Source organism: Ranitomeya imitator, chromosome 3, assembly GCF_032444005.1.
Source record: "Ranitomeya imitator isolate aRanImi1 chromosome 3, aRanImi1.pri, whole genome shotgun sequence".
Taxonomy (NCBI): Eukaryota; Metazoa; Chordata; class Amphibia; order Anura; family Dendrobatidae; genus Ranitomeya; species Ranitomeya imitator.
In genome coordinates, this window is record NC_091284.1 from 701,063,795 (window position 1) to 701,091,356 (window position 27,562).

General features: G+C 47.7%; 1 protein-coding gene across 2 annotated transcripts in view; it reads left to right on the forward strand.

Annotated features, from left to right (window-relative positions):
* OS9 (OS9 endoplasmic reticulum lectin) overlaps window positions 1-27,562 on the forward strand; it is an 86,836-nt gene that overhangs the window by 38,049 nt on the left and 21,225 nt on the right. The window contains exons 12-13 of one of the 2 annotated variants that reach the window (XM_069758587.1): window positions 25,693-25,894; window positions 26,957-27,118. In XM_069758587.1, coding sequence (XP_069614688.1) covers window positions 25,693-25,894; window positions 26,957-27,118 — 364 coding nt within the window. The remainder of the gene's footprint in view (window positions 1-25,692; window positions 25,895-26,956; window positions 27,119-27,562) is intronic. The other variant, XM_069758588.1, reaches the window with a different exon arrangement.

Sequence of the window (27,562 nt, forward strand, 5' to 3'; positions counted from 1 at the left end):
CCTTGGCTGGTAAAATCCGTTTTGTGCTTGTTGTTTAATCTTTATTTTTAGTTTTGAGTTAATGATATGCTCATCCTCTGGGGCGGCCTGTGGGGGTCTTAATTAGTATAGACCACAAGTTTGGACACACCTTATTTAAAGATTTTTCTGTATTTTCATGACTATGAAAATTGTAAGTTCACACTGAAGGCATCAAAATTATGAATTAACACATGTGGAATTATATACTTAACAAAAAAGTGTGAAACCACTGAAAATATGTCTTATATTCTAGGTTCTTCAAAGTAGCCACGTTTTGCTTTGATGACTGCTTTGCACACTCTTGGCATTCTCTTGATGAGCTTCAAGAGGTAGTCACCGGAAATGGTCTTCCAACAATCTTGGAGTTCCCAGAGATTCTTAGCACTTGTTGGCCCTTTTGCCTTCACTCTGCGGTCCAGCTCACCCCAAACCATCTCAGTTGGGTTCAGGTCTGGTGACTGTGGAGGCCAGATCATATGACGTAGGACCCCATCACTCTCCTTCTTGGTCAAATAGCCCTTACACAGCCTGGAGGTGTGTTTGGGGTCATTGTCCTGTTGAAAAATAAATGATGGTCCAACTAAACGCAAACCGGATGGAATAGCATGCCGCTGCAAGATGCTGTGGTAGCCATGCTGGTTCAGTATGCCTTCAATTTTGAATAAATCCCCAACAGTGTCACCAGCAAAGCACCCCCACACCATCACACCTCATCCATGCTTCACGGTGGGAACCAGGCATGTAGAGTCCATCCGTTCACCTTTTCTGCGTCGCACAAAGACACGGTGGTTGAAACCAAAGATATCAAATTAGGACTCATCAGACCAAAGCACAGATTTCCATGGGTCTAATGTCCATTCCTTGTGTTCTTTAGCCCAAACAAGTCTCTACTGCTTGTTGCCTGTCCTTAGCTGTGGTTTCCTAGCAGCTATTTTACCATGAAGGCCTGCTGCACAAAGTCTCCTCTTAACAGTTGTTGTAGAGATGTGTCTGCTACTAGAACTCTGTGTGGCATTGACCTGGTCTCTAATCTGAGCTGCTGTTAACCTGCGATTTCTGAGGCTGGTGACTCGGATAAACTTATCCTCAGAAGCAGAGGTGACTCTTGGTTTTCCTTTCCTGGGACGGTCCTCATGTGAGCCAGTTTCTTTGTAGCGCTTGATGGTTTTTGCTACTGCACTTGGGGACACTCAACGTTTTCCCAATTTTTCAGACTGACTGACCTTCATTTCTTAAAGTAATGATGGCCACTCGTTTTTCTTTACTTAGCTGCTTTTTTCTTGCCATAATACAAATTCTAACAGTCTATTCAATAGGACTATCAGCTGTGTATCCACCAGACTTCTACACAACACAACTGATGGTCCCAACACCATTTATAAGGCAAGAAATCCCATTTATTAAACCTGACAGGGCACACCTGTGAAGTGAAAACCATTTCTGGTGACTACCTCTTGAAGCTCATCAAGAGAATGCCAAGAGTGTGCAAAGCAGTCATCAAAGCAAAAGGTGGCTACTTTGAAGAACCTAGAATATAAGACATATTTTCAGTTGTTTCACACTTTTTTTTTTTTTTTGGTATATAATTCCACATTTGTTAATTCATAGTTTTGATGCCTTCAGTGTGAATTTTACAATTTTCATAGTCATGAAAATACAGAAAAATCTTTAAATGAGAAGGTGTGTCCAAACTTTTGATCTGTACTGTATATTATAGGTGAGATGCTCTGCCGGGCAGGAGAATAGTATAGTTATAGGTGAGATGCTCTGCAGCACAGAAGAATGTCGGGGAAAATTTTCCACAGATAAAATTACCCACAAGTTTAAGAACACTTTATTAACCCGTTAACTACCGCCGATACTACTTTTAACAGCGATAGTTAATGGTACTTAAACCACAGCGCCATTCATTGACAGCGCTGTGGAAAAAGTGTATAGCGTCCCCCAGAGTCTGGTTATCTCCGGAGTCTCGGCTGAGAACATGATTTGGGTTGGTTTTTACCGACCCCGGTTTTGCTATCGCATGTATTAACCGTTTACCGGCGACCGCAAAAAAAAAGGCCAATGTGCCATTTAATTTCTCTCTCCTCTGATGTGATCGCACATCAGAGAAGAGTGAAATGGGGTCCCTGATTTAACCCCCCCCCCTTCCCCACCGTACCTCCTTGTGCTCCCCAGGCAGCCCTCCTGCTTCTAGTGGGAGCCACATCTTCATCCAGGAAAAAAATGGCGGGCGCATGCGCAGTGTGCCCGCTGAGGTCGGCCGGCCGGCAGCAATAGGAAGATTTTTTTCTATTGGTTCATTTTGGTTACTGTGATAAACCCTATCGCTGTGATCAAAATTTAAAAAAGTAGTAAATAATCCCCCCCCCCTTTATCACCCCCTTTAGTTTGGGAAAAATAATAAAATTAAAGAAAATGTATTTCCATTTTCCCATTAGGGTTAAAGTTGGGCTAAAGTTAAAGTTAGTGTTGAGGCTAAAATTGGGGTTAGGGTTGGGGCTAAAATTAGGGCTAGGATTAGGGTAAGGCTTCTTTTACAATTACCATGGTTTTGCGTCCTGTTTTTGCAGTCCCAATAGATTTCTATGGGGCCGCAAAAACGGGCCGCAATAATTCCACGGAGCGCCGTATGGCCGTGAGGGCCCTATTTATGGCTGTGAAAAAATATCGAGCCTGCTCGATATTTTTCACGGCTTACAGACACAGCCCCATTGTAATTCAATGGGGCCGCAAAAATAACGGACGGTTGTTTTTGCTGTGCACCGTGACTTCCAGTTTTGCGGACTGACATTTTTTTCCCAATACATTTGCCATAGTATTAGGAACCCGAAAAACGTCAATCCGCAAGTTTTTTGCTGTCAGTTATTGCGGCAGACCATGAAAATATCAGCAATACAGCCCGCAAAAAAGGCCCACAATACAGTAAGTGTAAAAGAAGCCTTAGTGTTGGAATTAGGGTTAGGTTTGGGATTAGGGTTATGGTTTGGGATTAGGGTTATGGTTTGGGATTAGGGTTATGGTTTGGGATTAGGGTTATGGCTTGGGATTAGGGTTATGGTTTGGGATTAGGGTTATGGTTTGGAATTAGGGTTAGGATTGGGATTAGGGTTATGGGTGTGTTGGGATTAGGGTAAGGGTTGTGATTAGGATTATGGTGAGGGTTAGGGGTGCGTTGGGGTTAGTGCATCAGAGGTCTCCAAATGCAACATGGCTACACCATTGATTCCAGCCAATTTTGCGTTGAATTTGTCAAATGGTGTTTCCCCCCCCCCTTCTGAGCTCTTCCATGCACCCAAACAGTGGTTTACCCCCACATATGGGGCTTCAGCGTACCCAGGACAAATTGGACAACAACTTTTGCGGTCCAATTTCTCCTGCAACCCTTGGGAAAATAAAAGAGGGCTAAAAAATCATTTGTGGGAAAAAAGAAAGATTTTTCATTTTCACGGCTCTGCGTTATAACTTCTGTGAAGCACTTGGGCGTTCAAAGTTCTCACCACACATCTAGATAAGCTTCTTGGAGGGGGGGGGTCTAGTTTCCAAAAGTGGGTCACTCGTGGGGGGTTTCTACTGTTTAGGTACATCAGGAGCTCTGCAAATGCAACATGATGCCCGCAGACCAATCCATCAAAGTCTGAATTTTAACACGTCACTGCTTCCCTTCCGAGCCCTGCTGTGTGCCCAAACAGTGGTCCCCGCACATATGGGGTATCTGCGTACTCAGGACAAACTGGAAAACAACTTTTGGGGTCCAATTTCTCCTGTTACCCTTGTGAAAATTAAAATTGGGGGGCTAAAACATTTTTTTATTTTCACGGCTCTACATTATAAACTTCTGTGAAGCACTTGGGGGTTAAAAGTGCGCACCACACATCTAGAGAAGTTCCTTAGGGGGTCTAGTTTCCAAAATGGTGTCACTTGTGAGGGGTTTCCACTGTTTAGGCACATCAGGGGCTCTGCAAACGCGACATGGCATCTGATCTCAATTCCAACCAATTCTGCGTTGAAAAAGTCAAACGGCGCTCCTTCCCTTCCAAGCTCTGCCATGCGCCCAAACAGTGGTTTACCCCCACATATGAGGTATTGGCTTATTCAGGAAAAATTGCACAACACATTTTGTTGTTCATTTTCTCTTTTTTGGTTCTGAAGTAAAATGTTTGGGGAAAAAAAAAAAGGTAAATGTTAATTTTTTCCTTCCAGAAGCACGTAAAGTGTTAATAAACTTCTTGAATGTGGTTTTGAGCACCTTAACCCCTTCACCCCCGGAGCTTTTTCCGCTTTTTCATTTTCGTTTTTTGCTCCCCTCCTTCCCAGAGCCATAACTTTTTTGTTTTTCCGTCAATATGGCCATGTGAGGGCTTATATTTTGCGGGACGAGATGTACTTTTGAAAGATACCATTGATTTTACCATGCCATGTAACAGAAAACGGGAAAAAAATTCCAAGTGTGATGAAATTGCAAAAAAAGTGCAATCTCACACTTGTTTTTTGTTTGGCTTTTTTGCTAGGTTCACTAAATGCTAAAACTAACCTGCCATTATGATTCTCCAGGTCATTACGAGTTCATAGACACCAAACATGTCTAGGTTATTTTTTATCTAAGTGGTGAAAAAAAATTCCAAATTTTGCTAAAAAAAAAAAAAAAAAAATGCGCGATTTTCCGATACCCGTAGCGTCTCCAAATTTCGTGATCTGGGGTCAGGTGAGGGCTTATTTTTTGCGTGCCGAGCTGGCGTTTTTAATGATACCATTTTGGTGTAGATACGTTCTTTTGATCGCCCGTTATTGCATTTTAATGCAATGTCGCGGCGACCAAAAAAACGTTATTTTGGCGTTTTGATTTTTTTTCTCGCTACGTCATTTAGCAGTCAGGTTAGTCCTTTGTTTTTATTGATAGATCGGGCGATTCTGAACGCGGCGATACCAAATATGTGTATGTTTGATTTTTTTTTTAATTGTTTTATTTTGATTGGGGCGAAAGGGGGGTGATTTGAACTTTTATATATTTTTTATTTTTTTTTATATTTTTAATCACTTTTTTTTTTAAATTTTGGCATGCTTCAATAGCCTCCACAGGAGGCTAGAAGCATGCATAACTCGATCGGCTCTGCTACATAGAGGTGAAGTACAGATCACCTCTATGTAGCAGAAATGCAAGGTTGCTTTGAACGCCGACCACAGGGTGGCGCTCAAAGCAATCGGCCATCAACAACCATAGAGGTCTCAAGGAGACCTCTGGTTGTTATAGCGATGCACTGCTGACCCCCGATCATGTGACGGGGGTCCGCAGTGCGAGCACTTCCGGCCGCGCGGCCGGGAGCGCTAGTTAAATGCCGCTGTCAGCGCTTGACGGCGGCATTTAACTAGTTAATGGGCGCGGGCGGATCGCGATTCCGCTCGCGCTCATTGCGCGCACATGTCAGCTGTACAAAACAGCTGACATGTCGCGGCTTTGAGGTGGGCTCACCGCCGGAGCCCACCTCAAAGCAGGGGATCTGCCAGCTGACGTACTATTCCGTCAGCTGGCAGAAAGGGGTTAAGGGATGCAGTTTTCAGAATGGTATCACTTTTGGGTATTTTCTGTCAGGAACACCCCTCAAAGTGACTTTAAATGTGAGGTGGTCCCTTAACCCCTTTCTGACATCGGACGTACTATCCCGTCCATGTGGGGTGGGCCCGTATGACCATGGACGGGATAGTACGTCCAGCGCGATCGGCGGCGCTCACGGGGGGAGCGCCGCCGATCGCGGCCGGGTGTCAGCTGCCTATCGCAGCTGACATCCGGCACTATGTGCCAGGAGCGGTCACGGACCGCCCCCGGCACATTAACCCCTGGCACACCGCGATCAAAGATGATCACGATGTGCCGGCGGTGCAGGGAAGCACCGCGCAGGGAGGGGGCTCCCTGCGGGCTTCCCTGAGCCCCCCGCAGCAACGCGATGTGATCACGTTGCTGCGAGGGTCTCACCTCCCTCCCTCCCTGCTCGAGCCCCGGATCCAAGATGGCCGCGGATCCGGGTCCTGCAGGGAGGGAGGTGGCTTCACAGAGCCTGCTCAGAGCAGGCACTGTGAAGCAGCCTGCACTGCTCTCAGATCGGTGATCTGACAGAGTGCTGTGCAAACTGTCAGATCACCGATCTGTGATGCCCCCCCCCCCCCGGGACAAAGTAAAAAAGTAAAAAAAAAAATTTTCAAATGTGTAAAAAAAAAAAATAAAAAAAAATATTCCAAAATAATGAAAAAAAAAAAAAATATTATTCCCATAAATACATTTCTTTATCTAAATAAAAAAAAACAAACAATAAAAGTACACATATTTAGTATCGCCGCGTCCGTAACGGCCCGACCTATAAAACTGGCCCACTAGTTAACCCCTTCAGTAAACACCGTAAGAAAAAAAAAAAAGAGGCAAAAAACAACGCTTTATTATCATACCGCCGAACAAAAAGTGGAATAACACGCGATCAAAAAGACAGATATAGATAACCATGGTACCACTGAAAACGTCATCTTGTCCCGCAAAAAATGAGCCGCCATACAGCATCATCAGCAAAAAAATAAAAAAGTTATAGTCCTGAGAATAAAGCGATGCCAAAATAATTATTTTTTCTATAAAATAGTTTTTATCGTATAAAAGCGCCAAAACATAAAAAAATGATATAAATGAGGTATCGCTGTAATCGTACTGACCCGAAGAATAAAACTGCTTTATCAATTTTACCAAACGCGGAACGGTATAAACGCCTCCCCCAAAAGAAATTCATGAATAGCTGGTTTTTGGTCATTCTGCCTCACAAAAATCGGAATAAAAAGCGATCAAAAAATGTCACGTGCCCGAAAATGTTACCAATAAAAACGTCAACTCGTCCCGCAAAAAACAAGACCTCACATGACTCTGTGGACCAAAATATGGAAAAATTATAGCTCTCAAAATGTGGTAACGCAAAAAATATTTTTTGCAATAAAAAGCGTCTTTCAGTGTGTGACGGCTGCCAATCATAAAAATCCGCTAAAAAAAACGCTATAAAAGTAAATCAAACCCCCCTTCATCACCCCCTTAGTTAGGGAAAAATTAAAAAAATGTATTTATTTCCATTTTCCCGTTAGGGTTAGGATTAGGGTTAGGGCTAGGGTTAGGGCTAGGGCTACAGTTAGGGTTGGGGCTAAAGTTACAGTTAGAGTTAGGATTACATTTACAGTTGGGAATAGGGTTGGGATTAGGGTTAGGGGTGTGGTTAGGGTTACCGTTGGAATTAGGGTTAGGGGAGTGTTTGGATTAGGGTTTCAGTTATAATTGTGGGGTTTCCACTGTTTAGGCACATCAGGGGCTCTCCAAACGCGACATGGCGTCCGATCTCAATTCCAGCCAATTCTGCGTTGAAAAAGTAAAACAGTGCTTCTTCCCTTCCGAGCTCTCCCGTGTGCCCAAACAGGGGTTCACCCCAACATATGGGGTATCAGCGTACTCAGGACAAATAGGACAACATCTTTTGGGGTCCAATTTCTCCTGTTACCCTTGGGAAAATACAAAACTTGGGGCTAAAACATATTTTTTGTGGGGAAAAAAAAAGATTTTTTATTTTCACGGCTCTGCGTTATAAACTGTAGTGAAACACTTGGGGGTTCAAAGTTCTCACAACACATCTAGATTAGTTCCCTGGGGGGTCTAGTTTCCAATATGGGGTCACTTGTGGGGGGTTTCTACTGTTTAGGAACATTAGGGGTTCTGCAAACGCAATGTGACGTCTGCAGACCATTCCAACTAAGTCTGCATTCCAAATGGCGCTCCTTCCCTTCCGAGCTCTGCCATGCGCTCAAACGGTGGTTTCCCCCAACATACGGGGTATCAGCGTACTCAGGACAAATTGGACAACAACTTTTGGGGTCGAATTTCTCCTCTTACCCTTGGGAAAATACAAAACGGGGGGCTAAAAAATAATTTTGGCGGGGAAAGATTTTTTTTTTAATTTTCACGGCTCTGCGTTACAAACTATAGTGAAACACTTGGGGGTTCAAAGCTATCACAACACATCTAGATGAGCTCCTTAGGGGGTCTAGTTTCCAAAATGGGGTCACTTGTGGGAGGTTTCTACTGTTTAGGTACATTAGGGGCTCTGCAAATGCAATGTGACACCTGCAGACCATTCCATCTAAGTCCTCATTCCAAATGGAGCTCCTTCCCTTCCGAGCCCTCCCATGCGCCCAAACAGTGGTTCCCCCCCACATATGGGGTATCAGCGTACTCAGGACAAATTGGACAACAAATTGTGGGGTCGAATTTCTCCTGTTACCCTCGGGAAAATACAAAACTGGGGGCTAAAAAATAATTTTTGTGGGAAAAAAAATTTGTTTTATTTTTACGGCTCTGCATTATAAACTTCTGTGAAGCACTTGGTGGGTCAAAGTGCTCACCACACCTCTAGATAAGTTCCTTAGGGGGTCTACCTTCCAAAATGGTGTTACTTGTGGGGGGTTTCAATGTTTAGCCACATCAGGGGCTCTCCAAACGAAACATGGCGTCCCATCTCAATTCCAGTCAATTTTGCATTGAAAAGTCAAATGGCGCTCCTTCGCTTCCGAGCTCTGCCATGCGCCCAAACAGTGGTTTACCCCCACATGTGGGGTATTGGCATACTCAGGACAAATTGTACAACAATGTTTGGGGTCCATTTTCTCCTGTTACCCTTGGTAAAATAAAACAAATTGGAGCTGAATTAAATTTTTTGTGAAAAAAAGTTAAATGTTCATTTTTATTTAAACATTCAAAAAATTCCTGTGAAGCACCAGAAGGGTTAATAAACTTCTTGAATATGGTTTTGAGCACCTTGAGGGGTGTAGTTTTTAGAATGGTGTCACACTTGGGTATTTTCAATCATATAGACCCCTCAAAATGACTTCAAATGAGATGTGGTCCCTAAAATAAAATGGTGTTGTAGAAATGAGAAATTGCTGGTCAACTTTTAACCCTTATAACTCCCTAACAAAAAAAAATTTTGGTTCCAAAATTGTGCTGATGTAAAGTAGACATGTGGGAAATGTTACTTATTAAGCATTTTGTGTGACATATCTCTGTGATTTTAAGGGCATAAAAATTCAAAGTTTGAAAATTGCAAAATTTTAAACATTTTCGCCATATTTCCGTTTTTTTATAAATAAAACGCAAGTAATATCGAATAAATGTTACCACTGACATGAAGTACAATATGTCACGCAAAAACATTCTCCGAATCAGTGGAATCCGTTAAAGCGTTCCAGAGTTATAACCTCATAAATTGACAGTGGTCAGAATTGTACCAAATTGGCTCTGTCACTAAGGGGTTAAGGAGGTCTAATAACTATATCTCCGGTTTAGTAAACAATCATTGCACACCTGCACATTAGCCATTTTACTGCAGATTAGCTATTCTCCTTAAGTATGGCATGCATCATGGTGCAGAGACCTGTCGGGTCCCTGCACTGCGATACATGCTGCCGGCGCAGTGGCTGTGAGCTGACGTCGGCGGTGCAGCCAAAGGGAGCAGCGCATGACACTGGCGCACACTAAGATAGCTGCCGGGCTGTGCAGTGGCTACAAAAGACACGGGGCAATGTGGGAGCAGAGGAAAGGGGAGGAGAATGGTTTTGTTTTTAATTATGCATTAATGGCAAAACGGGGACACACTAGGATTAGGGACCATGTAAATCAGAAGGGGGACAGACATACCAGGAAGGGGGCATATATACCAGGATGGAGATCATGTGGACCATACATACCAGGATGGGGACCATATATAACAGCATTGGGACATGTATACCAGGATGCAGACATAGTCACCAGGATGATGGGCATATATACCAGGATTGAGACCATGTGGACCATACATACTAGGATGGGGACCATATATACCAGCATTGGGACATGTATACCAGGATGCGGATATAGTCACCAGGATGATGGGCATATATACCAGGATGGTGGACATTACTACATTATGAAGGGGGAGGGGGGCAATTCATAAGTATAGAATTTAGAACGCTACAGGGGCCCATACATCTGACCAACTTGTGTGTGTGTGTGTGGGGGAAGCAGGTCCAAATTTCTCACTGGGGCCCATCAGACTCCAGTTACGCCACTGCAAAACCATATCATACATTCTCAGCAACAATACAAGGTAGTACAAGTGACGGAATCTCACTTTATTCAGTCGCCATGACAGCACAACGAGAGAGGGGATCCGCCCTTCAGGGACAGGAAACCTCAGACATAAAAGGGCGGCACCTCACTCACCCGCCAGTTGGTTTCCTGTCCCTGACAGTGGAACCTCTTCAGACAGGCCCCGAGAAGAGGGTCGAAGAAAGAATTTATCCCACGCCTGACAGACCGATGCAGGTAGCGGAGTCCCCCTACCTCGGCCTGGTCAGGTAGATGGAAGCACCACACGGCAGGGGTACTGTTGGTGTAGGTGTCGGCAGGAGGAAGCGGCCCGAGGCATTAAGGGCCTTGCTTCTACGACAGCTGCTTTTTACCTGGGGGTCTCCAGGGTGCCGCTTCTGCTGGGGCCTCCGGGGTCGGTCCGCCGCTTGCGCCGGGGTCTGCGGTGGCTAGGGAGAGCTGCCGTCCTTGTCCGGCGGGTCCGCTCTCAGCGCCGCAGCGGCGTCCGGAAGAGGCGTGTCCGGATGACGTCGCGAGCGGCGCGGGGCGATGACGCGGCCGCGCATGCGCGGTAGCGACTTCTTCTGGCTAATGGCGGCGCCCGGCGTCTGGGGAGGGATTTTCTGGCCACGAGGGGTCCAGCGCTTTAAGCGGACGCCTAGCGGTCACGACCCTACCAGCGCAGTACCGGTCGTCGGCAAATGATTTCCCTGCTGGCCCCCATCCGGGGGTGGTACCCAGGGGGAGGAATTTAAACGGCGTACTGAAGCCACAGCTTGTTCCTGTCCACCATTTCCAATATGGAGTCTCTGGAAGGAACACCGCAGCTGGGCGGTGAGCAGCAGCAGCAACCTGAACAGCCTTTGAGCAGCTCCCAGCGGCGTTCTAGTGGCAGTAGTCGCGCTGGTAGAGCTAAAGAGGCTCAGAAACCAACTAAGTCCTCGGGCCGTAAGAGATCTCCGGCTAAGAAGGACCCCCCGATCACGGTACCTTTCGCTGCAGGGATGGGTAAGTGAGCTTCGTGAAAGTACGTTTCTGATAGCTGTCCCTCCTTGTATTCCCTCTCTCCTTATTAGGGGAGGAAATCTGTGTCCAAATCCAAACATAGGGAGTGTGCCATCTGTACGGAGCCACTTCCAGATGGACATGAAAAGAAATTGTGTAGCATCTGCATTCAACGGTTAATTGAGGACGAGGCCCCTGACCTTACGTCTACTCTTAGGGATCTGGTTAGACAGGAGGTCAGAGATTCCATGAGGTCTCAGAAGTCAGTTTCAAAAAAGAGGAAGGAGATATTATCCCCAGCCTCAGATGTGGATTCAGACACGGGTGGTGTAAGCTCGGATTCTCATCCGTCATCATCATCAGAGGACATGGAATCTAGTCGAGCCTGTCTATCACTTGATAGGATTAACCGCTTAGTCAAAGCTGTCAACAACACCATGGGCATTGAGGAGACCCAGGCGGAATGTTCCATTCAGGACATAATGTTTAAAGGCATAGATCGCAAATCCAAAAGAGTATTTCCGGTAGTTGATAAAGTTAAATCACTGATTACGAGAGAATGGAAGAAACCCGAAAGGAAGGGGTCACTCCCACCAGCATTCAAAAGAAGATATCCCTTTGAGGAAGAGGCTTCTTCCTCCTGGGACAAGGTCCTGAAGCTGGATGCGGCGGTGGCCAAAGCTTGTAAAAAAACATCTCTCCCATTTGAGGATCTGGGAAACCTAAAGGACCCGCTTGATAGGAAAGCTGAGGTATTCCTTAAAGGAGCTTGGGAAGCATCAGCAGGTTCCCTGAGACCGGCGATTGCGGCCACCTGCACTGCCCGGTCGTTGATGGTATGGTTGGGTAATCTAGAAGACCAGCTCAAGGATAAGGTTCCTAGGTGCGAGATCCTATCATCTATGTCTATGATTCAGGATGCAGCAGCCTTCCTTTCGGATGCGTCAGCCGATTCCGTTAGGCTAGCTGCAAGGTCATCAGCACTGTCTAATGCGGCCCGTAGAGCTCTTTGGATAAAATGCTGGCCAGGAGACTTACAGGCCAGATCGAAACTATGTGGCATCCCCTGTGAGGGGGTTCATTTGTTTGGCCCAGTCCTGGATGAGCTTCTAGAAAAAGCAGGTGACAATAAAAAGCGATTCCCTCTTCTAACAAGACCCTTCTATAGACGAGACTACAACAGAGGAGGGCTGTATCGCCGAAGATCGGACAGAGATTCAAATAGAGATTCGACCAGATATAACTCTTATAGAAGAAGAGGTAGAGGTTATATGTTTAACTCCTCTAGAGACTCTAAAAAGCCTCAATGACTGGCGGACCAGGTGGGCGGTAGGCTGTTGGCCTTCTACCCAGCCTGGTTGAAAATCACCAATAGTCCATGGATACTCAGTATCATTAAAGAGGTGTTAAAGTTCCAATTCCACCATACCCCCCAGGACAAATTTAAATTAACCCCTATCCGTTCTTCTCCCGCAGAACAATTGGCGTTGGAGTCAGAAGTTCGAGATCTCCAAAGAAAGGGGGTTCTCGTTAAAGTACCTACGAAGGAACAAGGTACGGGGTTTTACTCCCCTTTATTCCTGATAAAGAAGCCAGATGGATCATATCGTACCATCATCAATCTAAAGGGCCTGAATGTATTCCTGCGGGTCCCATCCTTTAAAATGGAATCTGTGAAGTCGGCAATAAAGCTTCTTTTTCACAATTGCTTCATGGTTGTCTTAGATCTGAAAGACGCCTATTACCATGTCCCGATACATGCAACTCATCAGCGCTTTCTCAGGGTGGCGGTTTCTCTTGCCGGCACAGTAGAGCACTTTCAATATCAGGCACTCCCCTTTGGTGTTGCAGTCGCACCTCGGGTTTTCACTAAGATTATGGTAGAGGTTATGGCACACCTTCATGAGCAAAACATACTAATAATTCCCTACCTGGATGATTTATTGATTGTTGGGCGTTCAGAGTCACACTGTAAAGAGCAGTTGGAGAAAGTGATAGCAGCATTACACAACTTAGGATGGATTATCAATCTCAAAAAGTCGCGTCTTCAGCCCTCAACGTCACAGCAGTTTTTGGGTCTTACGGTGGATTCGGGTCAGCAGGAATGTCGCCTGCCAGACTCAAAAGTCGATTCTATTCGTCGGCTGGCCTCCAGAGCAATTAATAATCCCGTAGTCTCCTTAAGAAATGCTATGTCACTCTTAGGTTCACTTCTTGTTTTCCGGCGGTGATGTGGGCACAGTTTCACTCCAGGTCTCTGCAATGGGATGTTCTGCATAATTTTCGGCGGCTGGGCGCTAACCTTGATAAAAAATTTTCCCTATCTGTAGACGCCACGGGTTCCCTAAGTTGGTGGACGCACATCCCTAATCTTCGTAGAGGTGTACCTTGGACAAATCAGATAACACGGGTGATAACAACTGATGCTAGCCCCACGGGTTGGGGGGCACACTGGGAAGACAATTACATTCAGGGTCTGTGGTCCCAATCGGAGCGAGACACGTCCTCCAATTTGAAGGAATTGATGGCGGTGGAACGCGCCTTAGATAGGTTCCTTATACCTCTGCAGGGTAGACAGGTTAGACTACTCTCTGACAACCAGGTGACCGTTGCTTATGTGAACCACCAAGGAGGTACACGGTCTAGGTCATTAATGAACGTTACAAATCATATTTTTCAGATGGCCGAAAATCACCTGCTCTCCCTTACGGCCCTTCATATAAAGGGAAATCTAAATACCATGGCCGATTACTTAAGCCGCAACGAGCTCAAACAAGGGGACTGGTCTCTAAAACCGGCTGTCTTCAATCAGATCGTACGGTTGTGGGGATGTCCAGAGATAGATCTGTTTGCCAGTCGAGGATACAAGAAACTCCATCAATTCTGTTCCCTAGACCCAAGGGACAACCCGTACGCAGTCAACGCTCTTCTGATCCCCTGGAATTTCAGTCTCGCCTACGCTTTCCCTCCTCTGAATCTCATTCCTATAGTTCTGAGGAAAATTCGGGAAGACGGAGCCCGAGTGATTTTAATAGCCCCGTTCTGGCCCAGAAGGTCATGGTTCCCATGGTTGAGAAGCATGTCCATTTCCCAGCCATGGATCCTCCCAGAAATACCGGACCTCCTTTCCCAGGGTCCAGTCTTGCATCCACGAGTAACCAACTTGCACCTGACAGCGTGGAACTTGAGAGGTCACTTCTGAAAGGAAAGGGATTCTCCCAAAATCTTGTAAATACTCTACTTAAAAGTAGGAAAGCCTCCACGACTAGCATTTGTTAGGGTATGGAGGAAGTTCCTATCAAGTTCAGGAGCACAAATCAATCAAAAACCTGATATTGCTCAAATCCTAGAATTTTTACAGAAGGGCCTAGAGTTAGGCTTAGCCACCAGCACCCTTAGAGTTCAGGTTTCAGCTCTAGGGGCACTATATAATTCCAACATAGCCAGTAATCACTGGATAACAAGGTTTTTCAAAGCGGTCACCAGATCCAGGCCGGTTGTTAAACAAAAGATAGTGCCATGGGATCTAAATCTTGTGCTCTCGGCTCTAACACAAGCTCCGTTCGAGCCTATTGACTCTGTTCCAATCAAGATCCTGTCGGTCAAAACAGCCCTCTTAGTTGCCCTTACATCGGCAAGAAGGGTTAGTGATCTTCAGGCATTATCCAGGCAACGTCCATATATGCAATTTTTGGAAGATAGAGTGGTGATGAGGCCTGACCCTCTTTATCTTCCAAAGGTTGCCTCAAAATTTCATAGATCCCAGGAGGTGATCCTACCTTCATTTTGTCCTAATCCCTCTAACAATAAGGAGCAGAGATTTCATTGTTTGGACGTACGTAGGTGCCTTCTCAAATACATTTCGGTAACAGACACCTGGAAAAAAGACCACGCTTTATTTTTATCCTACCAGGGGGTTAGGAAGGGACTTAGAGTATCAAAAAATACCCTAGCCAGATGGATTAGGGAGGCGATATCTCTTGCTTATACCGCAGGTGGCGTGGAAATTCCAGAAGGTATAAAGGCACACTCCACTCGTGCGGTAGCCACATCCTGGGCTGAGAGAGCAGAAGTATCGATTGAGGACATCTGTAAGGCGGCCACATGGTCTTCTCCATCCACCTTTCTTAGACACTATAGATTAGATCTAGGTGGCTCCTCCGACCTCACGTTTGGGAGAAGGGTGCTGGAAGCTATTATCCCTCCCTAGTCACTTTTTCACTTCTCTGAAAGTCTCTCGTTGTGCTGTCATGGCGACTGAATAAATACGTACGCTACTCACCTGGTAGCAGTGTTTTTTCAGGAGCCATGACAGCACCCTTATATTCCCTACCCTCTTTTGTTTATGGGTTCAACACTTCCTTTAGAAAAATTCCTAAGTTTATTCACTGGGTGAATTGTACCATATATTAATATTGTTTATGTGCTACTAACCTAGAAGGTCCTTTCATACTCTGTAAACCAACTGGCGGGTGAGTGAGGTGCCGCCCTTTTATGTCTGAGGTTTCCTGTCCCTGAAGGGCGGATCCCCTCTCTCGTTGTGCTGTCATGGCTCCTGAAAAAACACTGCTACCAGGTGAGTAGCGTACGTATTTTCTGTGGTGCCTTCTGGACTTCCAGTACCATCTATCTCAGCCATTAGCACCCTGCTTTTGGTGGGCACCCACTGAGATGATGTACTAGAGCTGACCTGCAGTCCCATGTAACTCCATAGATAATACAGTGATTCTTTTGTGGACACTGATAGCAGTGATGGCTCCTCTGGATCCCACTGCTGCTGGTTCTGCATGTGCTGCTGTTCTGGGCTAGTGGGAGGAGTAAGGCAGAATCAGTGAGAGATAAGAGCAGACTAGATCTATCTATTGCTGGTAATGACAGACTGCTACAAACCACAGCTCTTCAGCATGTTTGCAGTTTTGCACTAGGTCAGCTGTAAATCACAAGTTGATCACATATTGTGAACATCCTCACCTTGCACCTCAAATATCATAGATCTGAAACTTTGTGATGCTTCAATTTGCAATTTTTTCGCATGGGCATTTTTCAGGGAAGCAATATCACCACATGAAGACTCCCCACAGACCACCCCAGGGCACGAGCATATCATGAACTCAAAACTGAAAATAAAGATTAACCCCTTCATGACATTAGGTTTTTCCGTGTTCGTTTTTCGCTCCCCTCCTTCCCAGAGCCATAACTTTTTTTGATTTCCGTCAATATGGTGTGGGGGCTTATTTTTTGCGGGACGAGTTGTACTTTTGAACGACATCATTGGTTTTACCATGTCGTGTACTGGAAAACGGGAAAAAAATTCCAAGTGCGGTGAAATTGCAAAAATAGTGCAATCCCACACTTGTTTTTTGTTTGGCTTTTTTGCTAGGTTCACTAAATGCTAAAACTGACCTGATATTGTGATTCTCCAGGTCATTACGAGTTCACAGACACCAAACATGTCTAGGTTCTTTTTTATCGAAGTGGTGAAAACAAATTCCAAACTTTGGTAAAAAACAAAATAATTGCACCCTTTTCCGATACCCGTAGTGTCTCCATTTTTCGTGAACTGGGGTCGGGTGAGGGCTTATTTTTCGTGTGCCGAGCTGACGTTTTTAGTGATACCCCTTTTGTGCCAATACGTTCTTTTGATTGCCCGTTATTGCATTTTAATGCAATGTTGCGGCGACCAAAAAAAGTAATTCTGGCGTTTCAAATTTATTTCTCGCTACGCCATTTACCGATCAGGTTAATCTTTTTTTATTGATAGATCGGGCGATTCTGAACGCGGCGATACCAAACATGTGTAGGTTTGATTTTTTTTTTTTTGTTTTGTTTTGTTTTGTTTTGTTTTATTTTGCATGAAGCGAAAGGGAGGTGATTTAAACTTTTATATTTTTTTCACTTTTTTTTTTAACTTTTTTTTTTTTTAACTTTTGCCATGCTTCAATAGCCTCCATGGGAGGCTAGAAGCTGGCACAACTGGATCGGCTCAGCTACATAGCAGCGATCAACAGATCTCTGCTATGTAGCTAAATTGCAGGATTGCTATGAGCGCCGACTACAGCAAGCCGGCATCAGTAACCATAGAGGTCTCAAGGACCTCTGTGGTTACTATGCAGACGCATCGTTGACCCCTGATCATGTGACGGGGGTCGATGATGCGCTCCTTTCCGGCCCGATGGCCGGAAGCGCCGGTTAAATGCCGCTGTCAGCGTTTGACAGCGGCATTTAACTAGTTAATAGCGGCGTGTGGATCGCGATTCCACCCGTCGCTATTGCGGGCACATGTCAGCTGTTCAAAACAGTTGAGGTGTCCCAGCTTTGATGTGGGCTCACTGCCGTAGCCTGCATCAAAAGCGGGGGTTTTGACCTCAGACTTCCTATCCCGTTCGAGGTCAGAAAGGGGTTAAACAGCCACAAGACGGATTTCATCAGCCAAGGTATCACTGTAATCAGTATAACAGCGCCGACCTGACACTGTCTGTAGGTTACTGTGCACAATCCTGCTGACAGGTTCCCTTTAAAAGAAGTAAAACCTATGAAAACCTTGGCATGTCCACCGTCTTTAACTATGTGTGCATATACCATTACAGCAGCAATACATTGCCATGTGCCACCAGTGACCTTTACGAGTTATTCCTAAAGTGAAATGCTCTGGGGGCGCTCACCGAGACGGAGAATGAAGAGAACGTAGTGTGGCTGCATCTTCTTCATTGTTTTTTTTCTCCCAGCATGACCTCTTTAGTGACCATGGCCAGATGCAGATCCCTGCACAGTCCAGTGGTCAGGTAGGCCACTTTGTTAGAAAAATGATTGCATCCCACGATTTCTCGTGTTGTCTTACTCCTCTAGACTTGCTCGGAGCTCCAGTATCAAAAGTTGTGGCAAAGTTGATCAAAAATGGTGCAGACGGCGTGTATTTCTTTATCGCCTCTCATTGGGGGACACAGGAACCATGGGTGTATGCTGCTGCCACTAGGAGGCTGACACTATGCAAATAAAAAAGTTAGCTCCTCCTCTGCAGTGTACACCCCACCGACTGGCATTATACTCTTCAGTTTAGCTTAGTGTCAGTAGGAGGTGGACACGGGTCTTTCATTAGACCCTTATCTACCTCAATGTGCGTCGTTTTCTTTCAGTTTTCCTCGGAGGGATACAGGGTGAACAGTCACACCTGTATTCCCACAAGCGGACTATGAGTACGGTGTGTACTGCCACCCCGTATCCTCACAGATCCCTCACCAGGACCAAGATCCTGACACACCAGCGTGCTCAGAAGTCCGGTCCTGGCTCCGTCCCCCACCCACTCGCCCACCAGAGCCTGTCGGTTGGAGGAGACGAGGACGTCCATCAGCCCTGGATGTCTCACCCTCTTTTAAGGTTAGTACGGCGTGGGATGTTTTTTAGGTGAGTATTTCCCCTATCCCATCCCAGATCCTTGTTAGGGGGGGGATTCTTGTTAAAGGGAACCTGTCACCCCGTTTTTTGAGATTGAGCTATAAATACTGTTAAATAGGGCCTGCACTGTGTGTTACTATAGTGTATGTAGTGTACCCTGATTCCCCATGTATGCTGAGAAATACATTACCAAAGTCGCCGTTTTCGCCTGTCAATCAGGCTGGTCTGGTCAGGTGGGCGTGTTCACAGCGCTCTTTTCTTCCCCAGCTTTCCGTTGGTGGCGTAGTGGTGTGCGCATGTCCAGAGTTCCGACTTCCCTGCGCCCACGTGAAGACACAGCGCGCGATCTGCGCTGTAATCCCTTGCATCGGTGGGGGCGGCCATCTTCCTGGGGCCGCGCGTGCGCAGATGGAGTGCTCTGCTGCACGGGGCTTCAGGAAAATGGCCGCGGGATGCCACGCGTGCGCATTAGAGATCGCGGCGGCCATTTTCCCAAAGCCGAGTTTGCATCTCGGCTTTGGGAAAATGGCCGCCGCGATCTCTAATGCGCACGCGCGGCATCCCGCGGCCATTTTCCTGAAGCCCCGTGCAGCAGAGCACTCCATCTGCGCACGCGCCGCCCCCACCGATGCAAGGGATTACAGCGCAGATCGCGCGCTGTGTCTTCACGTGGGCGCAGGGAAGTCGGAACTCTGGACATGCGCACACCACTACGCCACCAACGGAAAGCTGGGGAAGAAAAGAGCGCTGTGAACACGCCCACCTGACCAGACCAGCCTGATTGACAGGCGAAAAAGGCGACTTTGGTAATGTATTTCTCAGCATACATGGGGAATCAGGGTACACTACATACACTATAGTAACGCACAGCTCAGGCCCTATTTAACAGTATTTATAGCTCAATCTCAAAAAACGGGGTGACAGGTTCCCTTTAAGGGCTCCCAGACGGTGACCCTCTCTTACCCGGTCATCGCCTGTAACCTTGCGGCGCGGTCGATATTTTATCGGTGATCCTGGAGCTCCAGCATTTTCCCCATTCTGAGCAGGCTGCGGCGCCTGTTTTCTGGCCGCAGCGCTCTCACCCGTGACCAGCACCTTCTTTCTTGACAGCTCTTGGCTGCTGTTCGCTCCTTTCCGCGGCGCACTATCAGCGCTGCGGTTTTTCACTGGGCACAGTCCTCAGCGCAGCAGCCCTGCAGTCTATCGCGCTGCTTATCGCTGCAGCGCATTGCTCCGGCGCCGCAGGAGGTGGATCTGCGGCGCCCTTCAGCGGCGCAGGCTGCGGCGCCTGTGCCGCCAGCCTCCCGTCGCGGCGCATTGCTCCGGCGCCGCAGGAGGTGGATCTGCGGCGCCCTTCAGCGGCGCAGCCTAGCAGGCTGCGGCGCCTGTGCCGCCAGCCTCCCGTCGCGGCGCATAGCTCCGGCGCTCTATACCGGCGCCGCGGCTCGTTTCCCGGCCGCCGGTTCCTAATTTAAGCCCCGGCTTCGGCCGGGGCCTACTTCCGGTCTTCGGATCTGTCTCTTCCGCTTCTGCGGGCGGGCTTTTTTCCCGCCCGACATACTATGACCTGCCCACCGGCGCCTCTGCGTCTAGCTCCGCCCCCTTCCTCGTGGGACACTCGTCTGGTGTGAGCATCGCTTCACACCACAGCAGCAGCCCTTGCAGTGCCTCACACAGCGCGCCACGCTCCTTCGCCCGCAACTTCTGTGAGCTCAGCACCAGGGGATTTCTCCACCAAGGACAAGTGGGACATCTTCCAGGACCGGGTCCGTGAGTAGCTGCACTGCAGTCTGACACCCCCCTCTGCCCACTGTCCCCTAACCAACTGGCATCTTCAGGGTCCCTCAAAATGTCTTCCTCTAAAGGGGGCCGCTCTCGCCCCCCTACTTCTTCTTCATCTACTACCTTAGTCACGTATTTTGCATGTTCGTCCTGTAACAGCAAACTTCCCTCAGGTCAGTCCTCCCCGCTGTGTCAGTCCTGCAGCAACCCGATTGCTCCCACCGCCCAGGATCCCCCGGCTGTTCCGCCCGAGAGTGATCCCCCCATCCCAGGCTGGGCCGCTTCTCTGTCACAATCGGTGGCCGATTTAACACGGGTGTCTCAAACCCTGGTGTCCGCGCTGGATCGGTTACCCCTGCAGACGCCCTCCTCCTAGACGGCAGTTTCGCTCGTTCCGGCCTTTTCGTCGCTTCGCTGCATCAAACTCCTTTTCCCAGCAGCAACAGAGGCCACAGGCACGTCAAGAGAAGAAGGCGGTGTCCTTCAGGCCCACTCCGTCCTGGCGTCCTCGCTATTCCCAGGGTAGATCGTCCAGGCCCAGGACTGGAAGATCCACTTCCGCATGACTCTCGGCAAGACTCCAGCCCAACTCCCAGGTTGGGGGGCCGTCTTCTCCGTTTCAGGGACGTCTGGATTTCCGCAGTAGAGGATGCATGGGTCAGGGAAGTTGTGTCTTCGGGATACAAAATAGAGTTCGCCTCCCGACCCAGAGATCGTTTCTTCCAATCTCGTCCTCCAAAAGATCCCGCTTTGGTTCCGGGCTTCTTCGCAGCCATCGCTTCTCTGCTCAAATCCGGGGTAATCGTTCCCGTCCCAGAAAAGGAACGGTACACGGGTTTCTACTCGAACCTCTTTGTGGTACGGAAAAAAGACGGCAAGGTTCGTCCCATTCTGGACCTCAAATTGTTGAACAGGAGGGTTCGCCTGAGACACTTCAGGATGGAATCCCTTCGTTCAGTAATTGCTTCCATGGAGGCTCAGGAATTTCTATGCTCTATAGATATCCAGGACGCCTACCTACATGTTCCAATATTTCCCGGACATCGTTTCCTGCGCTTCGCAGTGCAACAAGATCATTTTCAGTTCGTCGCCCTGCCGTTCGGTCTCGCAACCGCGCCAAGGGTGTTCACGAAAATCATGGCGGCGCTGATGGCCATTTTGAGGGTCAGAGGCTTGGTTCTGTTTCCATACCTCGACGACATCCTCATCAAGGCTCCGTCCTTTGCTCAGGCCCACGAAAGCTTGTCCATTGTTCTCGACACCTTATCCCGTTTCGGATGGCTGGTCAACCGGAAGAAGTCCTGCCTTATTCCTTCTCAGCGCATCATCTTTCTGGGCATGCTCTTCGACACTCGTCAGTCCAGAGTCTTCCTTCCCAAGGACAAGAGATCCACCCTTTGTCGGGACATTCTCTTGCTCCAGGGTCCTCGGCCTCCCTCCCTCCGATCGGCCATGAAGGTTCTGGGGAGGATGGTAGCTACCTTGGAAGCGATTCCCTTCGCCCAATTCCATTCTCGACCCCTTCAGCAAGCCATTCTGTCTCAGTGGGACAGGTCGGTCTTCTCCCTGGATCGGCCGATCAGACTCTCCTTTCGGGTCAAGCGGTCTCTCAACTGGTGGCTGACGTCTCCTCTCATCTCCCAGGGCAGGTCCTTCCTTCCGGTTCACTGGCAGGTGGTGACAACGGATGCCAGCCTGATCGGCTGGGGTGCGGTTTTTCGCCACCTGACGGTTCAGGGCCGTTGGTCGCTGCAGGAGTCCGCGCTGCCGATCAACGTCCTCGAAATTCGGGCCATCTTTCTGTCCCTCCGCCATTGGGAAAGGATCCTCAGGGGCCTTCCAGTCCGGATTCAGACGGACAATGCCACGGCTGTGGCATATGTCAACCATCAGGGGGGGACTCGGAGCTCCTTGGCCCTTGCCGAGGTGTCCAAGATCCTCCTTTGGGCAGAGGCAACGGTTCCGGTGATATCCGCGGTGCATATCCCCGGCGTAGAAAACTGGGCCGCCGACTTCCTCAGCCGCGAGGGTCTCGCGGCGGGGGAATGGTCCCTGCATCCGGAGGTCTTCCATCAGATTTGTCTTCGATGGGGAACTCCGGATGTGGATCTCACGGCGTCTCGGATCAACAGGAAGGTTCCACAATTCGTCTCCAGGTCACGCGATCCTCTCGCAGTGGGCGTCGATGCTCTGGCCATTCCTTGGTCACAGTTCGAGCTGCCCTATCTGTTCCCACCCCTTCCATTACTTCCCAAACTGTTGAAGAAGATCAAAGCGGAAGGGGTGCCGGTCATCCTGATCGCCCCGGATTGGCCCAGGAGAGCTTGGTTCGCGGAGCTCGTCAACCTTCTCGCGGACGCTCCCTGGTGCCTTCCAGACAGGCCCGATCTGCTGTCCCAGGGTCCGATCTGCCACCCGAATTCTCGGTCGCTCAGTTTAACGGCGTGGCTGTTGAGACCGCGGTTCTAAGAGCGTCCGGCCTTTCGGACCGGGTGATTCACACCATGATTCAGGCTCGGAAGCCTTCGTCTTCCAGGATCTACTACCGCACCTGGAAGGCCTACTTCCGTTGGTGCGAGTCCAACCGCGTGCCGCCTATGGTTTTTTCCCTGCCTTCTCTTTTGGCCTTCCTTCAGGCAGGACTGGATTCGGGCCTGGCTCTTAGTTCCCTGAAGGGTCAGGTCTCTGCGCTTTCCATCCTCTTTCAGAAGACCTTGGCCTCTCGGCCACAGATTAAGACCTTCTTTCAGGGGGTAGCCCACGCCGTCCCGCCGTACAGGGCCCCTGTGGAGGCATGGGACCTAAACCTGGTACTGGACGTTTTGAAGGTTTCTCCCTTTGAACCTCTTAGGGAGATTCCTCTATCAGTTTTATCTTGGAAGGTGGCCTTTCTTGTGGCCATCACGTCCATTCGCCGCGTTTCCGAGCTGGCGGCACTGTCTTGCCGCCCTCCGTTTTTGGTCATTCACCAGGACAAGGTGGTCTTCCGACCTCCACCTTCTTTTCTTCCTAAGGTGGTTTCCACCTTCCACCTCAACGAGGACATCGTTCTACCTTCCTTTTGTCCAGCTCCGACTCATCCTCTGGAGCGATCGTTGAACAAGCTGGACCTAGTCAGGGCAGTGAGGATTTATCTGGATAGAACATCCTCTTTCCGGAAGACGGATTCATTTTTCGTCATTCCTGATGGCACGCGCAGAGGCCAGCCGGCTTCTAAAGCGACTATTGCTCGCTGGATCAGAACGGCAATTTTGGAGGCTTACCGGGTCAAGAACAGAGTGCCCCCTCCTGGGATTAAGGCTCACTCTACCCGGGCAGTCGGCGCCTCCTGGGCGGTGCACCACAGGGCTTCCGCCCTACAGCTTTGCAAAGCGGCAACTTGGTCTTCCATCCACACGTTCGCCAAATTTTACAAGGTCCATACCTACGCATCGGCGGACGCCAGCCTAGGCAGAAGGATCCTGCAGGCGGCAGTGGTGAGTCCTCTGACCTGATGGAAGTCTGTTTTCCCGCCCTTGGGACTGCTTTGGGACGTCCCATGGTTCCTGTGTCCCCCAATGAGAGGCGATAAAGAAAACAGGATTTTTGGTTGCTTACCGTAAAATCTGTTTCTTGAAGCCTCCATTGGGGGACACAGCTCCCTCCCAATGTTTTCTGCTGTTATCTGTTCTATGACTGTTCTCACGTTACAGTTCTCAAGTTTGTGTTTATGGTTTTTCAACCTTGTTTCATTATCTCCTACTGCTTTCTCACTAACTGAAGAGTATAATGCCAGTCGGTGGGGTGTACACTGCACAGGAGGAGCTAACTTTTTTATTTGCATAGTGTCAGCCTCCTAGTGGCAGCAGCATACACCCATGGTTCCTGTGTCCCCCAATGGAGGCTTCAAGAAACAGATTTTACGGTAAGCAACCAAAAATCCTGTTATTGTCACCTAGAGTTGGTGCTGGACCTTGTCCATGGGCCACATTGGTAATCTGTGGCCACTTGTTGTAAGCCGCTGCCAACATCCGTGGTTCTTCTTAGGTTAGGCAACCTGACATGACGTCACGTGACTGCCAGGCTCTCTAATCAAAAGCAGAGCTGGAGATGTAGCCAAGTATGAGGCCATTCTTGGGGCTGCTCTCTGACCACCACAGATTACTGACGGGGCCGATGTTACTAAGTGGTGTGAATCTATTTGACCCAACTCTGACAATGTTTTGTAGCAGACATTATAAATAGTAAGATCTGATATTGGCCCTGCTGACGAAACTTCTATTAATGGGAACATTAAGTTTCCTACTTATAATATCATTCTTCATTGTGTTTTCCCCTCCAGCCCTCATCCCTTTATACAGTTTTGAGCTTTTTTTTTTTCACTTTTCAGTAGGAGAATTTTTGTCCTGGATGTTTTTGAGGTATCTGCAGACAATGCTAGACATGTCTGAAGGGTGAGGGTCCTGCCCCTACACTGTGAATGAAGTACTGCCGACCATCACATGTGGGCAGAGAATGGGTGGGACGTTAGTACGTGTTTGAGTGTGTCTGTGGCTCCCACATTACCGAATAGAAAGTGCCGCCTCAATAAGACGGCCGTGGACTCCCATTTTAAAAATATTTGATGTCATAAATGTCTGAAATAGGAATACTATTTCTCCAAATACATAATCACTGATGTCTCTGAAACAGAGTTGCAGAATTTGTCTTCGAGGCGTTACTGTATATACGGGTGGGTGTACTTTTAAAATGTTGTAGTGCCACCTATACAGTAGGTTGCGCTGTTTCTCGCCATTTTGGAGCAGGGCTCTCACATGACAATCTAGCGAGAATACAACCTTGTCACTCAGATACAAGGATGGAGGGTTCTAGTTTATAAATCCTAGTGCATCTGCCTCAGAACCCAGATAAAAAATGCTTCAAATGGGTTTTTGAATACTTTTAATTAGAAAATTGTCATTGTTAATACATTATATAGAACCCGTCACTTGAAAAAAAACGCTATTGACCTGCAGATATGGGGTTAATCTGCATGATGATGGCATTCTGAACCTCCATGGTGTCTGCACTTACTTCGCCGCTGCCGGCAGAAAATTTAACTTTATTCCTTCTGTTAGAGTTCAGGTTTCAGTCACGGGGCTGGCGCCAGTTCAGTCACTGCTCTGTGTATATAGAATGGCAGCTGTAACCGTGCCCCTGACACTGACTGACAGCTGTATCAGCATTAGAGCTGGGACCAGGACCAGTCAGGACCAGGGGCACCAGCGTTTTTCACTGGGAGCATGTGATCAGACTTGACCATCGGTATTTGGTATGACTGCCACGTCCAGGGTCTTTCATTATATTATACTGATACTATTGCAATGTGGATGTTGTAGGCTCAGGAAGAGTTGGAGACTGAAGGTCTGAAGGGAGAATTCGATAGGAAACAAGCCACTAAATCACTGGCCACAACATTAAATAAGCTGATTGATAAACTGGACAGTACTGCCATGGAGACAGAAGAAGAGACCCCGGCCGCTGAGAGCGATGAGATCCCGACTAATGACCACAGCGATCCTGCCGCCAAAGCTCCAATGGGTACGTGGTCTACACACAAATGTGCAGGATGTGGGCGGTCAGATCTGGTTAACATGCTGTAAAATCTGAAACTCTGTATTTACTCCGTCAGCACTCACCGGACGTCACCAGACTGTAGGAACGCACTCCATTGACCTGGGGAATATACAATCTTTTTTTTTTTTTATTGACCAGTTGTGGAGTATTCATACACTTCTAGGAATATGAACAGTAATGGCAGCACAGCGAGTACTAATACATGCTGCAGATCTAATATTTACAGTAGTACGATGGAAAAGTTGTGCGGTCCCCTTAAATTTAGGTTAAATTCATAAGATGGTTTTCGGTAAAGTGTATCTTCGTCCTGAAACGGGTGTCATTTTTATATAATATGAAGAAAAATGTTGAGCAGCTGAAACTTGTATTATTTCCCTTCTACCAGGCCTGCGCTGCAGTCTATATTTTAGCCCAGAGCTGCATTTATAATTCTGCGATCTCTGCGTCCGCTCACTGTCCTCTTCTCCAGTTACTGACTGAAGTGCAGATTTGAAAAAAAAAAAACATTGGGATATCTGCTCTGAGGGTCTACCCGTAAAGTTCAGTTCACAAATAGTGGAAGTTTTTACTCTAAAATTCTGGATTAGTTTTTGGGGATACCCAATGAATTTCTGAATAATGGACACCGCTCACTCATCATGTAGCGTTTTTTTTTTATATATTCTTATCTGGTATATGGTGATAACCATTAAGGTATTTAGAGTTCTTGTATTATGGCACTGCTGTAGGCTGGTGAGCAGTGGTGTAAATGAGATGATTGTTGATAGATGACTTGTTTTGCGTTGTACAGGGAATCCATGAGTTTGACTTCATACCTAGAATGTTGGACACTTTGCGCTTTCAGGTCTTCCTTTCCTACTGCTTCTGTTTGCTGGCAGTGTTTCTTCTGTCTTTACGTGTCTTATGTTGTGCAATGTAACGTCACCTTTACTCACCCGAACGGCCATGACCCACTCGATTTTAGCTGTTATTTATACTAGTACATTGATGGTGGGTTATATTTTCCTATCGCCTTCTTCACATCAGATGACCGTTCGGATGGCCGTGTAAAAGTCAGGGTCACAAAGATACGACGGGGCAGCTCTGAGCATCCCGAGACAAAGGAAATGAGCAGCGAAAATCCACAACTGAGACACATTGAGAATATTGTAAAAGACCTGCTTGAAAAGGAAGGCCTGAAGGCAGAAGGTAGGCTCCTCGTGCCGATGAGTGAAGAGCTGGCTTTTTGGCATTTAGTAGAATATCCTGGTGCCGTGGCTTTTTATGCTTCCAGGTAGCATAAGGTGTGAATGTTATGAATAGTGAGATGACTGCTTATCTTGGCTATCGCCTTGCTCGATGTAATCTTGCGGATGTAATCTCCTTCTAAATTACTGATTGTTGTAAACTTCACTTTTATCTCACCTTACACAGATCATCTTAACACCGTTAAGTCGAAGTCTGCAGGAACCAGTATTGGCATGCAAATTGTGAACTTAGGGTACCGTCACACAGTGCAATTTTCATCGCTACGACGGTACGATCCGTGACGCTCCAGCGTCGTAACAATATCGCTCCAGCGTCGTAGACTGCTGTCACACTTTGCAATCTACGATGCTGGAGCGATAATTTCATGACGTATGTGCGATGTAG